This window comes from Phymastichus coffea, unplaced genomic scaffold (genome assembly GCF_024137745.1).
Source record: "Phymastichus coffea isolate CEN01 unplaced genomic scaffold, Cenicafe_Pcof_1.1 PCOF00006, whole genome shotgun sequence".
NCBI lineage: Eukaryota > Metazoa > Arthropoda > Insecta > Hymenoptera > Eulophidae > Phymastichus > Phymastichus coffea.
In genome coordinates this window covers 177,666-193,026 of record NW_026706817.1, presented here as the reverse complement: position 1 = coordinate 193,026, position 15,361 = coordinate 177,666, and the positions used below count along the sequence as shown (strand labels likewise).

The 15,361-nt window shown below is 41.4% G+C and overlaps 1 protein-coding gene across 2 annotated transcripts in view; it reads left to right on the top strand.

Moving 5' to 3' along the window:
- Window positions 1–5,550, top strand: part of LOC131668304 (glypican-4) — a 412,396-nt gene extending 406,846 nt beyond the window's left edge. For both annotated transcript variants that reach the window (XM_058942375.1, XM_058942366.1), the window contains exon 7: window positions 3,365–5,550. In XM_058942375.1, coding sequence (XP_058798358.1) covers window positions 3,365–4,473 — 1,109 coding nt within the window. In that variant the 3' untranslated portion in view covers window positions 4,474–5,550. The remainder of the gene's footprint in view (window positions 1–3,364) is intronic.
- The last annotated feature ends 9,811 nt before the right edge of the window (window positions 5,551–15,361 follow it).

Sequence of the window (15,361 nt, the reverse complement as noted above, 5' to 3'; positions counted from 1 at the left end):
CCATCAAGTTTTTGTACTATTAGTTAATAATCAGGATGTCTGCGTTTTGTAACAATGCGGTCTAGTCAATTAGTAGTTATGATACCTCACATTCACGCAAAATACCTTGTAGTATTATGCTCATTACTACTTGCTTTCCTGCATTCCTCTAATGCAATTCCGAAAACTCGATACGTATTCCTGCCAAACAGGTGTATTATCTACTCGTAACCCACGTCAGAGCACAGGAAGCACAATGTGTCCGTCTTATTACACGACCTGTTGGTGTGATCCACACTTTCAACATGCTCTTCGTCTGTCCATTCCTTTGCAGTCTTGCTGTTTGTGCCCGTAGTCGAGACAAGAGAAGTACCGTGGTATTGATATCCTGTGATATACGAGGCAGCTGATGCATTATATTTTAATACGGTCGGTCCGAAGTATCGTCTATGCCGCCTTTCCCTTTTGCTGGCTTACCGCCATGTATTATTCCCAAGTATAGTTGGTCCAAAAGTAGTCATGAGTCTCGTGTATCACCAGTTACTTTCGTCAAAGCCTTCATAACTTTTTTCGGCACTGTTGTACAATCCAGATCTAGAATTTCTTGATAGACGTAGGATGCTAAACCTTTAACAGTTTTATCGTCGCCTAGTTCTGAACTCTACCTGAAAGGATTTGCCGACATTTGTGATTTTACGCAAATACAGTCTGATTTTTCAATATCCTTAAACCTAAAAATTTGCAATATCTGGGTCAGCTCAAGATTTTATTATCTTTATTATGCCTGCGTACGTCTCCTAACAATCGGCTTAATGAGCAAAGCCTCTGTATCGCTTTTCTGCTTCACAGGTTTCATATTTGTCTTTTTTTCTCTCACGTTTCATTCTTTCTGCTACCTGTATCTGCGACTGTCACTGTAGCTATTCCCACTTTTGTTATATTTACTATGGTTTTCGCACTGTTTAGTCTTTGTCCTTTCACCGATCGTCTGTTTTTTCTGAAGACCACCTTTCTCCGACCCTTTGCGGCATTACTCACTTTTAAATATCCGGTACTCTTATTCGGACTATTTTCCGAAAGTGTTGTGATGGTCACATTTATACACCATACACTCCGTATCCTTCTTTATGATCTTCATACCGTCTCTAATAACGGTGCTGATGTTCCTCTACACTTTAGTCTTATCTTCCATCTTCTGCAAGACTTCAATTAATCTTCTGTAATTGAGAGCGCACAGTCATATTTCTGACCGTTGAAGCATTTGCTTTATTTAATTTATTCAGTTTAGCGGTAGTTGTCGGGCTCAAACCGCTATTTTTGTTAAGCGTTCCTGTAAATGCCACCTTCCTTACCTTCCGTATTGTACTTCAATGACTCGTGTGTTGGTATCCGCGAGATCATTGATCATTTTGGTTTTCGGAACCCTCTGTCATAGATGACGAGTGTTGACTAGTTGACTCAACACTTGACATAACTGACTCTCTATATCGACTTACTATATACCATAAGGAAACCTAATTCGGAGTCAATTCGCCTTATAGTAACTTTTAGAGGCGGGTATGCGCGAATCGAAGGCACTAAGGAGGACTTCCATATTACGTCTCAAGTGGACCCGTGTGTGTTAGTTGGAACGTCACTCCCTTCCTTCACCATTTGGTTATACCGCTCTGTTAAGTGTTTCACTTGCTTAATTCGGCTACTGACGTAGTTAACCGAATGCAATTTCCCTGGAGCATCTATACAGTGGCACGGTTCAACTATTCTAGAGGATTTTAACCGTAATAACGTTACACTATACCTAATGACGGTAGCCGCTTGATGGAAGTTATCCCCACCAGTGGTAGATTCGTGTATCACATACATAGAATATGTAGTTTTGCGATCCAGCCCTTATGCACGCCGATGATATCAGAACTGAGATAAGAAGACACCGTACTCAAATGAGAACTCGACCTTATTTATTTAAACATGTTAAGGATGGGTTCCACCTACAACCGTGTTATGTTTACTCTTCTCGGCGTATTTGTATCATGCCTGTATTAGTGTAATGAAGTTGTGGGCTGTGTAATTAGAAAGCATCCCTCTCACGCCAGTGCGAATTCTACGTCTGTTAGTTAAGACTATGCTTCGCGGGCCTAACTCAGCGTTACAAGCATGTTTATAAGACCAACGCTTCTGTTTGCAAATTTATCAGTCCATCAAGCATCTGCACCTACCAATCATGGAATAAGCACCTTTTTCCACCCGTCTGATCTCATATGGCACTCATTAGAGAAGTAAAATCCATCAGTACTTAAATTGAAAGAAGTAAAATCCTTTACACGGTACATTCAGCTTAACCAGCGGTGAAACCTTCGTCTGTTAAGATCATTATATTAAGCCTTCTTCCATTCACTCAATCGCACAAGCTAGGAGAAGACACTTCCTTCCTTCCTCACGCCGGGGTATTTAGCTGGGGTGTAGCTTGTGCATGTTATGTGGTAATGTGCATATGATGAGCTGTTGTGCACAACTCCAAAATACCGCTTTACTTCATATATGAGCTATCGCTTCCCTTTGACCGTAGTTATTATATTGTTGTTGCTGAGAAAATTGACGTGACGGATAATGGTTACGCAAGGCACACGGTGGGCATGAGAAGTTAACATCTGGTCGAGGGGAAAATACATCCAACTCAGTTGGCCTTGCGGATTCATTATTAGCTTCATCCTAAATATCAATAGCTAGAATTATCTCTTCTTATTGTTCAATAGGATCCATATTGGCTGGTTTTATTGTAATCATTTGACTGAGTTTTACAAAATTTTAGAGCAAAAAAATAAAACAGTGACACCTAAATACTATAAGTAAAAATTATCTCCACTCAATTTATTATTGACTACGTTTTACTGATTTATCTTTGACTGTATATGTTGTCTATTTAATGTACACTGTTCTAGAGAATTATGTTTTAGAAAATATACTGCAAGACGAGTGGTTAAAGCGTATGAATGTGCTACATTTTGTATTTCATTGCTTTCGGCCTTTTAAATAGAATTTAATTACACCTTAAAAATGTTGGAACATGTAAACACATTTTTTCTATTAAAAAATTTACTCGATCGAGATCTGCAATGAAAGAAAATTTTCTAAGTAACCAACATTTATTCTATTATTACTAAAAATCTATTTTAAGTGATATATATTTTATTAAAGACAAAAACTTATGGATAGCATATAAATTATTGCTTGAATAATACAATTTTAGTATATTATTGGTATACTATTATATACAATTGGTTTATTATTATAAAATAACGTGACTATTTTCAAACAATTTAGATTCATTTATTTAATTTCTCAGATTAATCATTTTCAATTAATATAACGTATTGTTTCATCACAGATGCTGTGGATAAAGTTGCTGACCGGCTCTTGGGACCTTTCAATATTGAGATGCTTGTTAGACCAATAAACTTGAAAATTTCTGAAGCTATAATGAATTTTCAAGAAAGTAGCAGTGATGTGTCACAACGCGTATTCACAGGTTGTGGACGGCCGGTACTCGGTCGCCGGCGTCGACGGCGGAGGCGGCGTGCCGAACCAGGGCGTCGTTCGGACCACATTGGAGATGATGGAAGAGAAGAAGAAGGCGAGAGTGATAACGAAAATCAGTACGAAGATGATGTTATTGATGAAAAGGAAATCGGAATTTCGGCAAAATTAAAGGAAGAAGATGAACTAGCCGAGACAAGTAGTGTTTTTCTTGATAAGCTTGTCAAAGAAATAAAGCAACGTGTGCGCGACTCTCGGCAGTTTTGGATATATTTACCTTATAAGTTATGTAATGACGAAGGCTTAGCAGCGTCACCCTCACGTAGTCATGATTGTTGGAATGGCACACATCTTGATAAATATACTTATCCCATAACCCCTCAAGGCCTTGAATCTCAACATTTAAACCCAGAGGTGCGAACTTCTGGTCAAGCAGCAAGTGCTTCGACTTTAGGTTCCAGCATTAGTGATACTTTGAATTATGGTCATACGGTAAATGCTGTTCGCGAGCAGATATTTGCATTAAGTAGTATCAGCAACCGGTTGAGGCTTGCTTTCAACGGCCATGATGTCGACTGGACTGACGTTGAAGATAGCTGGTCAAATTCTGGAAGCGGTTCAGGAATTTCACCTGTTGACCCTATTACGGATGATGAGGATGGCTTCGATGAAGGTTCTGAATCTGAGTCTCCGTTAGACCGCAGCCATGATAAAAGCGATGATCACAACCAGAAACAAGATGTTAGTCACGATGAATTCAAGACAAGTCGACCAGCATCAGATCTTCCAGGTCAACAAACTTCACTCCCGGGCCAGTTTCCATCGTCTAGACAGACCAATATGACGGAAAATGACTCTACTGCAAGTGTATCCAGCATGTCACTTGGACGTGCACTTACCACATATTTACTTCCAATTGTCGTTATGTGGTTCGGAAGCTGTTTTGTCGAATGGCTGTGATCTCTTTCTTTAGTTTCTTTTGCTGTATATAGTTTATGCCTCCGTCAAAATGAAACTGCTACCTACAATGAGCCCTGTGATACTATTCCATTAGGCTCTTTTTATTGTTATTTTATGCTCTCTAGATTTTTTTCATTACTTAATCTACATGATTTTATTTCATTTTATTCGACTTTGTTACTTATTCTTGGATTGTAGATTTCCTTATATTTATTAATTGATTTATTATAAGTCAATCATGTGACTATGATATTAACGCGAACACGAAAGTTTATGAAAATAAATATTGTTAGTAAAAAGTCACTATCTAACTATATGAAAGTAGCTTATCCTTGATTATAGGCTTGAGGTTTTGCTGATCATTTTTACTGCCCTAACTTATTAGATATAATATGTACTTATTTATTTGTAATGCGTTGACAATAATTTAAGATGTTTTGACTTCTTCATTTTTAAGATACATTTTTAACTATATCGTAATGTTTTTTGTGCTAACACTTTGGATTGATTGATAAATGTCTTTGTAAGAAAATTATAATTGTAGTTACGTAATTGGAATGAACGATGAATCCATGTAAAAATGCGACTATGTGTCAATTGTTATGAGTATAGACCACTGTGATAAAATTTATAAAACTGTAAATCTTCAAAATATTTCATAATTCTGCCAACTTAAATCGTATTAATACTTGATAAGCAATCAAACTTTTACTTCAATGTTTAACTGTACCTTTGCAATGTACACATGTATATTGAAAAGATTGTCACCTTAATAAGAAAAATAGCCTTAAGTAAATAAACAAAATAACGGACTATGTTTGCATTAACGTTATAATGGGCATACTTTATGGTTTAGAAACAATTAATGTTCATTTAACCACGGAATAGAATGGTAATTATTGTAAGAATTTCATTGAAATCGCTAGTATAATCCCTCGAGGAATTGACAAAAACCTGTAACCTATGCGATAATATCAAAATAAGATGTTTTCAAAATTTGAATAATTGATGAAAATAAAACTAATATTTATTGAAACAAACCAGCTCTATAATATTTTAAGCTAACAAAGATCGCAAGTAATTTATTTCTATTATAACTTCCATGTATCAACTTAAAGGCAGTTGTATAAAGATGTCTGATTTTTACCAGCTTAACGTATTGCTTTGAACTTTTTATATATTGTAGATGATTCTAAATAATTAAATGACTGAATTATAACTCTTGAGGTATACTACTGAAAATTATCATACATAATTAACCGTGAATGTGTTCAGTAGATGCAACGTGATAGTAACCTAGCACGAGGTTTTTTAAAATGATTTTTTTAATTTTTCAAAGAATTGTCGTTGATTAAAAAAAATTATATTTTAAAGTTGACAGTATAAACATTTATGAAGAGAATCATTGTACAACACTTTATTGTCATTAAAATTCAATTTTCACTGCATTCTATATATATTTAGTGCAATCTCCCGCGCGCGGGTGCGTGCGTGCGTTTAATTGTAGTATTTTATGGAGGTTGTAGGATAAAAATTTTTCATAAACCATATCAAGCATTGTTGATGAGATCATTGAATCACTCTTAACCCTAATACCGACGTCTGCTTGTCTCCAATATGGCCGGCTAACTAAAATCCCTTTCATTTTATAACTATAAGAGTACACTATGTGATGTTCGTATCACTTATAAATAAAATAATTCGAACTCTCGTAATCTAGCTAATGAGTAAGAATTTGTTTCCAATGATTTTACTCTAATTGTCAAGAAAATAGATAAATGAATCAAATATAATAAATAAGTAAATCAAATATACATAAGTAAGTGCAATATATCGAGGAAAGTCAGACAATGCCCTAGTTTCTTATGGTGCGAATTGTCCCATAAGCAGAGCTAAAGTCTTTCTTTCATAGGATATAATTCGGCCCAAGTTTCTTATAGCGCGAGATGTTCTATAAGTCGAGCTCAAATTATAAGGAAAGGATAGTCTTGCTTAGTTAATCAATCACAATGAGAGAAAGAACTTAGGTATTAATCCAAGTTTATTCAGACTCATGCGCTCACCTTGCAAGGCTAGAAGTAAATGCTACCCTGTGCAAAGGTAGGCCTATTTATACATAGATTTTTCCGCTTATTATTGCAGGAGAGATTTCATCGAAAATTCGAGAGACATTCGCGAATTTTGAGAAATAAGTTTTCTTAATTTACAAGTAAATAACCATTAATATTAAGTTTTTAACACATGTAAATTTTACAGATTTTGTTATTTGTTGATTTTATACAATATACAATTATCACCAATAGTGTCGTCAAAAGTTATTAACTAATAAAGTTAATTAACGTGATATTACATTATTTACAATAGAAAATTATTAAAATTTCATATAACTTTATAGTTGATTAATTTTGGAAGTATTTTCCAAAATTAATTATTTAAATTAATTAATAACATTTGAATTATGACTAATTTTTCATATTTGTAACGGTTTTTTCTAATCTTAATATGCAATTATTAGATTAATTATCTAAGATTTCTAAATCATAAAGTTATCATTATCAAGTATTAACTTAATATTTTCGTTCTATATATGGCTTATTGTTTAAATAAATTATTAATTGTTTATTTATTAATAACAGTTGTCATTCAGCTGTTATTAATGAAACCAATTCTTACTCATGTTCTATGCTTATTCATTTTGCATATAAATTATTTATATTTTTCTAATATTTCATATGTTAATAAATAAATCAACTTTGCATATTGATATTCATTATTAATTTATAATTGAATGAGATATTATGAATCTACATGTTAAAATCTATATAATCGATACTTTTTTATATTCAAATTATCTATAATTAACATATTTTTCTTAATATCATGAATCATTATATCTATGTCTATTATTTTGTGACGTCACGCTGTTTATTTTGATTCGACTCTTATTTGTGTACAGTCGCGTAAACAGTGAGGTAGCGCCGCTTAATGTATTGTTTTGACTAAACAGATAAATACGTTAGACTAGTTGCAGTCATTTAATAAATAGCTCATAAATAGGACCGTTACATAGCCCCCTCTTGAGACTGAATGATTTTTGATAAGAAGTCTCATGAATGAGTTCCTTATGAGCTTTTTATTGATATTTTAGTTTGTTTTTTATATATTTTTTCTTTATTTCTTTATTATTACAGTTATAAAAAATTTCCAGGTGTTTGAGGTCGCTCTGGTTGTGTTGATGACATAGTTTCTTTTATTTCTTTAATTTTTTCCTTCGTCTTTGTGATTCTTGCTGCCAGCTTCTTGATTTTTTTCTGAATCCTGCGCTTTTGCTTTCTTGAAGTTGTTGGTAAAACTGCAGAAGGCACTGGAGCAGAAGGACGTGGTACGTTAGAAGGCAGGAACGTAATTGTAGACTGGTTCCTAGATTGATCTTTATTTTTCGCCTTTGCCACCCAAGCAGGCTTGGATGGTGTCTGTGTGCTTTTGCACAGAGACCAAGGCACCATATTTTGAGATGGCACAAAAAGTCTGGCTAATGGTGCTGGAATATAGTGCTTTAGATCAGACCTATTGGTCTGAGTGCTTTCACTCTTTCCAGACATCTTTCCAGATCGATAGTCTACTCTCTCCAGTGTTTAAATATATCAGATCAATATGCAAATTTGATTGGAGAGAGAATATATCCCCTAGTGGCTAAATTTGGTACGGTTTTACAGGTAGTGTCTGTTTTGTGTAATACTTCGTGTGCTGACATAAATCGCAACGATTTATTGTTACAGCTACTTTTTTACGAAGTTTGTAAATATAAAAATTTTCCTGTAACATCTTTGTAATTTTTCTTTTTCCAATATGATCATAAACTTCATGTATTTCTTGGATCAATTTTTGAATAATTATTTCTGGCAATAATAATTTGTTGTTAATTTTATCTTTTTTATATACTAAATTTTTATAAACTATGTATCTATGATTAAAATTTTCTTTATTCCTTAAGTTTTGTATAAAACCATCATTTTGTTGTAATGACTCCATATTCTTGAAGTATTTCATTAAATTTCGTGAAGATTCTTTCATCAACATAGCAATCTGAATTTCATCTGTATAGTTATTACTGCAGTCTGTGATATGTCTAGATAGAAAATCGGCGGCTTTATTCTTATTTCCTGGTAGATACTCATACGTAATGTTGTAGTCTTGAAGAAACAAGCACCACCTCACTAATCTTGCATTTGTAAATTTACAAGTCGTTAAAAATTTTAACGCTTCGTGATCAGTACGAATAATTATTTCTTTCGCACCTTTTAGATACGTTTCTAATTTTAAACATGACCAAGCTACAGCTAATAATTCTTTTTCAGTAGTAAAATAATTTAATTCTGCTCCTTTTAGAGTTCTAGATATAAATGTTATAACTTCTTCATCACCTTCATTATTTAATTGTGACAAAGCAGCGGCTATAGTATGATAACTGGCATCAGTTGTTAATATGTAAGGTTTATTAGGATCAGGAAATTTTAAAGTGATTGTATCAATAAATATTTTTTTCACGTTATTAAAAGCTGTTTCATGCTCAGGTAACCATTGATAGCCTTTACTTTGTTGCAATAAATTCATTAAAGGTCTACATATTTCAGCATAATTTTTTGCAAATTTTGTATAGAAATTAACAAATCCAAGAAAGCTTTGCAAGCTTTTCAAATTTTTTGGAGCTTTATAATTTTGAATTATTTCTAATTTGCTTTTTTGAGCTTTTATACCTTGTGGAGTTATAATATGTCCCAAAAATTCAATTTCTTCTTGAACTAATTTAGACTTTGAAAATTTCAATGTATAATTATCTCTTCGACAACATGTAAATAACGTTCGTAAATGATAAATATGTTCATTGAAGGTTTTAGAAATACATAGGTTTTAGAAATAATCCACAAATGGTATAATAAATTGTTTTAAATCGCCAATTGACAAATTTAAAGCTCTTACCAAAGCTGCTGTGCTAGTACATGTACCGAAAGGAACTACATTAAATTCGTAGGTATTGCCCTCGATAATAAATGCTGTATATTTTTTACTTTCTTCATCGAGAGGAATCTGCCAAAAACTACTTGTCAAATCAAAACTAGAAATAAATTTTACTCCGAAACAATGTTGAAAAATATCATCCATATGTAGTGGGGCTTCATAATCTTTAACTAATTTTTTATTTAATTTTCGAGCATTTAAACAAAATCGCACTGATCCGTCTTTTTTAATGCTTATAACAATTGGATTAATATAATTACTAATTGATCAACGAATAACGCCATCTCTTAGCATTTCTTTGATTGCAATTCGAACATTTTCTCGATAATTTAACGGTATAGGATACTGTTTTGAAAAATATGGCTCTTTATCTTTTAAAATTAATTTATGAGTATATCCTTTCAATAAACCTAATTTTTTACGAAATACATCTCTAAACTCGTACACAAGCGAAGCTATCTCATTTTTTTGAGCATCGGTAAGGTTAGAGCTTTCATCAACTTTCTCATTAATTTCCCCTCGAGTTCGATTTTCAGAATCATCATTTGTGATGCCTGCATCTATTTCATTACGAGTTAGATCAATGAGTGATGGTATGTCATCCCCAAAATCCGAGACAGTATCATACTGAATAGTTAAGCTTTGATATGTTCTTTCATCTATAAATGCATCGTTTGTAACAGGCTGCCGTTTAGTCTATAATCTTTTGAATGTACCTTTATTAAGACTAGACGACGCCTAGTTATCTATGTGCTCGAAGTACATCAACCTACCTTGTCTCGGAGTGCGCCTGCGCAGAGTCTCTTCACTATTCCGAGCTGGGTTCCCCCAACTCACCGCTTGGCGGCGCTGTCGCCCTTACTAGTAGCGCTCGCGCGGCCGCTGCTGGAAACTAAGTCGAAGATTCCCGTCTACCGCTATCCGCGTGATCCGTGCTACGCTACCGGCGAATTCGAATTAAAACAAACAAATATAGACGCGACCTCCGGACAAAGGAAAGACAAAATAACGACTACTTGATTTAATAAAGACTAACGTTCACTTTATTAATGCAATTTAACTACACGGGGGTTTTGCCGAGAGTCTTGCGCACGCTTGCGCGAATGACAATATACGCAGACTGAGAGAGAGAGAGAAAACCGCGATCACCGCGAACTAACCGCTCGCATGCAACAATTAATTTCCTCGCGCACGCTGCGCGGGATCGCACGCTATTAACAACGGTAAAAAGGGGAAGGTGCACCTACCGCGACAACGATGAGGATACGGTGGCCAACCGTATCCGAATAACAAACTGTTGGAACGCTATTTCGCTGCTCGCCGCACCGCCGCGATCACTGTTGCTGTTGTTGCCGTTGCTGCTGTCGCTACTACTGCTGTTGCTGTTGTTGCTGCTGCCGCTATTACTGCTGCTACTATCGCTGCTGCTGCTGCACCCAGCACACCGCACCAAAGTTCGCGATGTCAACCTCACACTATCACCAGGAAAACTTCGAACGGCTCGGGAAACGAAGGTTAGTTCGACACAGGCGGACTGAGTGACACAGTCATACTGCCTGTTGAACGCTCCCCTCCCGGTCATTGTCCCTACGCGCCCTCTCTCTCTCGCGAACCGATCGCGGCTTTTCTCGATCAGCCGCTCATTAACCTCGCGCGAGTTGAACGATTTACGCTAATCGTTGCAGCCCCCTCCTAGCTTCGGACTACCGGACCGAACTACCTCACCGACTCGCGACCCTAAGGACAGGATCGGGAAAGGGGAGAAACTAACACAATCCATCCTCATTTACGTAATACTTTATTCGCCCATCCCGGGCCACCACTCCCCCACATCACCTGCCGGAGCCCCCTGGCGCCTTATGCCTGGGATAGCGCCAGTGCTCCGACTTGTTGGGGCATTTGGACGTTGTGGTTATCCCGGGATGGCCGCATATATAGCAGCCCTTCTTCGGCCGCCCACTGGGGCCAGGCTCTGCTCCATGGCCCTGGCTCCCTGCTGGTGGATGGGGCGGCTGGACTGGGGCTGCTGGGGCGGCGATGAATGTAACGCCGCCCACCGTGGCGGATGTGCGCCCTCCTTGGGTGCGCACCACCACGGTAGGGTCGGAAACCGACCCGTCCACGCGGACCGTGAACTCCTGCCCGGCGCCGGGGGCCCCCGAGACTCTCTTGGCCTGAGTCTGCGTCGGGGGCCTGGCCGGAGTCCTGGCCGCGGCCCTATCCGTTGGTGCCGTCGGTGGTAAAACCGCCGGCGGGCCCGCGGCCGCTGGGGACTCCGGTCCCCGGTCTACGCGCAGCAGGGCCTCTCCATATGCCCTCTGCCGCCGGACCACAGGAGCCCACTCCCCTAGCATCTCTTGGGCGCCGCGGAAGTCGAGGAACTCCCCCAGGTGTGCGTGCACCCGGCGCTGAAGTTCCCCGACGAATTCCCACGCGTTTTCTAATTCCTGGAGGCCCAACCTCACGTGCCTCCAGGAATTTTCAAGCCCAACCTGCTGGGGGACCCGGGGGTGGTTGCAGACCCACTGCCCCTGGCCACAGGCCTCTTTCGGCCTGGGGCACTGTGTCGAGCCGTCGGCCATCGCCGGCTTGCTCGACTCTGGGGTTTGCACCCCCTGGTCCGTCGTGGACTTAGACCGACAGCCCTCTTCGGATGGACCGTCGGTCTGGGTGGACGCTTCCCGGGTCTCGGGCCTCCTGGCCTGGGCCCTCATCCCTTCCGGGAGGAAGTCGTCCACCCGCTGGCGCGAGCGGCCCTCTCTGGCGGCCACCTCGACCTGGGCCCGGACAAACCTTCTGACGTCGCCGATCGGCCGATCGGCGTCCGGACCCAGCCTTAGGTCGAGCAACATCTGGGTGGCCGTCTCGAAGGCCTCCTCACTCACTACCAGCTTCCTCTCCATCTGAAAAAGAAGAAGAGGGGAGTTAAGGGATGTCTCAGGTTTAGCCCTTAACCTAACCGTCGCTGCGTCACGCTCGACGCTATTGTTTACGAGGACGTCCCGGTCCCCTGCGCTTTCCTCGCGAATATGGCCCATTTGCGGGGGTAGCCGGCAGGACCACCTTTCGCACGTGCTGAGTGGTTCTACAGGGCCTGCCTCTTCCCCTTGCCGCATTGCCTTCCAGGTCATCTCCACCTGGTTCCTGAGATTCGTACGCAGGGTTCTTGCGCGGCCTACCACGGCCTCGCTTAGCCGGCGCCTCGGTCAGTATCTTTGGAGCCGCCACGGATTCCTCACACTCGTTCGCGGGGGCTGCATTCGCGACGCGTTCGCATATCGGATCCTCGCTGGATTCCTCAACCTTCGCTGGCGGGTCGCCCACGCCCTCCTCTTCCTCCAACGGTGTTGAGTCCCCTCTTCCTGGCTCCTCGTCGTCCTGATCCGAGAATGGGCCGAAATAGGGCTTGAGATCCTTGGCGTGGATCAGCTCGGGCAACTCTTTCTGCTGGTTACCGAGGCGGTAGGTATTAGTCCCACATACCTCCTGAATTACATATGGACCAGCATACTTCGGCGCCAAGTTCGCCGAAACGCCCTGAGCTGCGGAAGACAATACGCGATTCCGCTTCCACACCCAGTCCCCGACCCTAAAGTCGGCCTGGCGTCTCCTCCGGTTGTAGTAGACCGCCTGACGGTCAGCCTCCTCCCTGGACTTAGAGCCAGCGCGTTCCCATAAATTGGGTAATAGGCGCATGTGCTCACCCCATTCGATCAGTTCTTGGCCCTCAGAAGCTTCCCGAGCCAGCTGATCTTGGGCTCTCCCAAAGGTCGAGGGGGGGGGGGCTGCCTACCGAAGACCAGCATAGCAGGGCTATAACCTGTCGCGCTGTGAGTTGCCGAGTTCAACGCGAAGTTGAACTCTGGCAGGTGCTCATCCCAGCTCTTATGGTCCTGCTCCACGTACGATATGAGCATGGCCTTGAGGGTTTTGTTCACTTGCTCTGTGGGGTTTGCCTGTGGGTGGTAAACTGGAGTAAGGGCGCGCCGGATGCCGTTTCTCGACAAGTAGGCATCGACCTCCTGATTTTTAAATTCGGTCCCGTTGTCCGAAAGAAATATCTCGGGCGCGCCAAACCTGGTTACCACCCTCTCGTGCAATTCCCGTACGATAGTCCTTCCATTGGCCTTACGTACGGGTACACACTCCACCCACCGAGTGAACAGGTCTAAGAAGATCAGAATATACTCGAACCCTCTCGAGCTCTTTGGGAAAGGGCCAGTAATATCACTTGCCACCACCTGCCAGGGTCGCGAGACCTCTCGACGACCCATCAGCCCGCAAGGCGGCCTTTGTTTCGCCTTGCACTGCTGACATACCGGGCAACTCCTCACGTACTCTCTGACCTGCTCGTACATCTTTGGCCAGAAATACAGGTGCCTAGCCCGGGAGAACGTTCGTTCTCTCCCCTGGTGTCCCGCTGCTGGCGCATCGTGTACCTCCTCGAGTACCTGATGCCTCTTCTCGACAGGAACCACTAGCTTCCAGGCTTCCTCGTTGTCGATGGACCCTTCGCTCTCCTCAGTCGGATTGTAGTGATACAATCTCCCTCCAACCACCTTCCAGGTGGATTGAGAATGTGGATCCTGGCATACTTCTCTATACTTTTGAAGGTACCAGGCATCGGCAGTTTCCGGCTGATGAGTCATGGCACCCACTTCTACCACCCCCTCCTCATAGGCCCTAGATAAAGCGTCTGGCACCACGTTGAGGTCTCCCTTTCGATACTCTATAACGAAAACATGCCCTTGTAGTGCTAACGCCCAACGCGCTAGCCGTCCTGTAGGATTCCTTATACTGTGGAGCCACCTAAGGCAACTATGATCGGTGATGACTTTGAAGTGGTGCTCCTCAACATAAGGCCGGAACTTCCCGATAGCCCATACTACTGCCAGGCACTCTCGTTCGGAGACTGTATAGTTCCTTTCCGCACTGTTTAGGGAGCGACTGGCGTACTCAATTACGCGCTCCTGTCCATCGATTTCTTGCGTCAACACCGCGCCTATCCCACTATCGCTCGCGTCCGTTTGTAACACGAACTGCGCACTGGGATCTGGCGACTGCAAGATTGGTGCCGAGACCATTGCGTCTCGTAACCGTTCGAAAGCCTGCTCCTGTTCCTGCTGCCAAGCAAACGGGATGCTCTTCTTCGTCAGGCGGTTTATCGGCTCAGCGATGGTCGCGAAGTCGGGTATAAAGCGGCGATACCACGACATCATCCCCATGAATCGCTTCACCTGTCTGATCGTCCGTGGTACTGGGTACTCCATGATGGGCTTGATCTTCTCTGGATCTGGCCTTACCCCTTCACGGTTCACTAGGACCCCCAGGTACTTGACTTCCGACTTACAGAAGTGGCTTTTGGTTTTATTCACAGTGAGGCCCGCACCCAGGATTCGTTGTAAAACCAATCCCAGGTTTCGCTTATGCTCCTCAAAGGACAGCGAGATAATAATCACGTCGTCGAGGTAAGCAAAAGCAAAAGGATCTAAATCCGGGCCAATTACTCTGTCCATCAACCTCTGTAAGGTCGCGCCGGCGTAGGACAATCCGAAGGGCATTCTCTTGAACTGAATATGCCCCAGGCCGGGGACTGTGAACGCCGTAATGGGGCGCGACTCCTTTTTAAGAGGTATCTGGTGGTACGCGCTACTCAAGTCCAGTGTCGAGATGAACTTAGCATCCCTGATCCTTCGCAGGATGTCGCTCATGAAGGGTAATGGATAGGCGTCCGGCTTGGTTACTGCGTTTACCTTCTGGTAATTTACGCAGAACCGATATTTGCCATCTGCCTTCTTAACCATCACCACTGGAATTGACCACCCGCTGGTTGCTGGTTCAATGACGTCGTTGTCCAGCATGGCCTTGA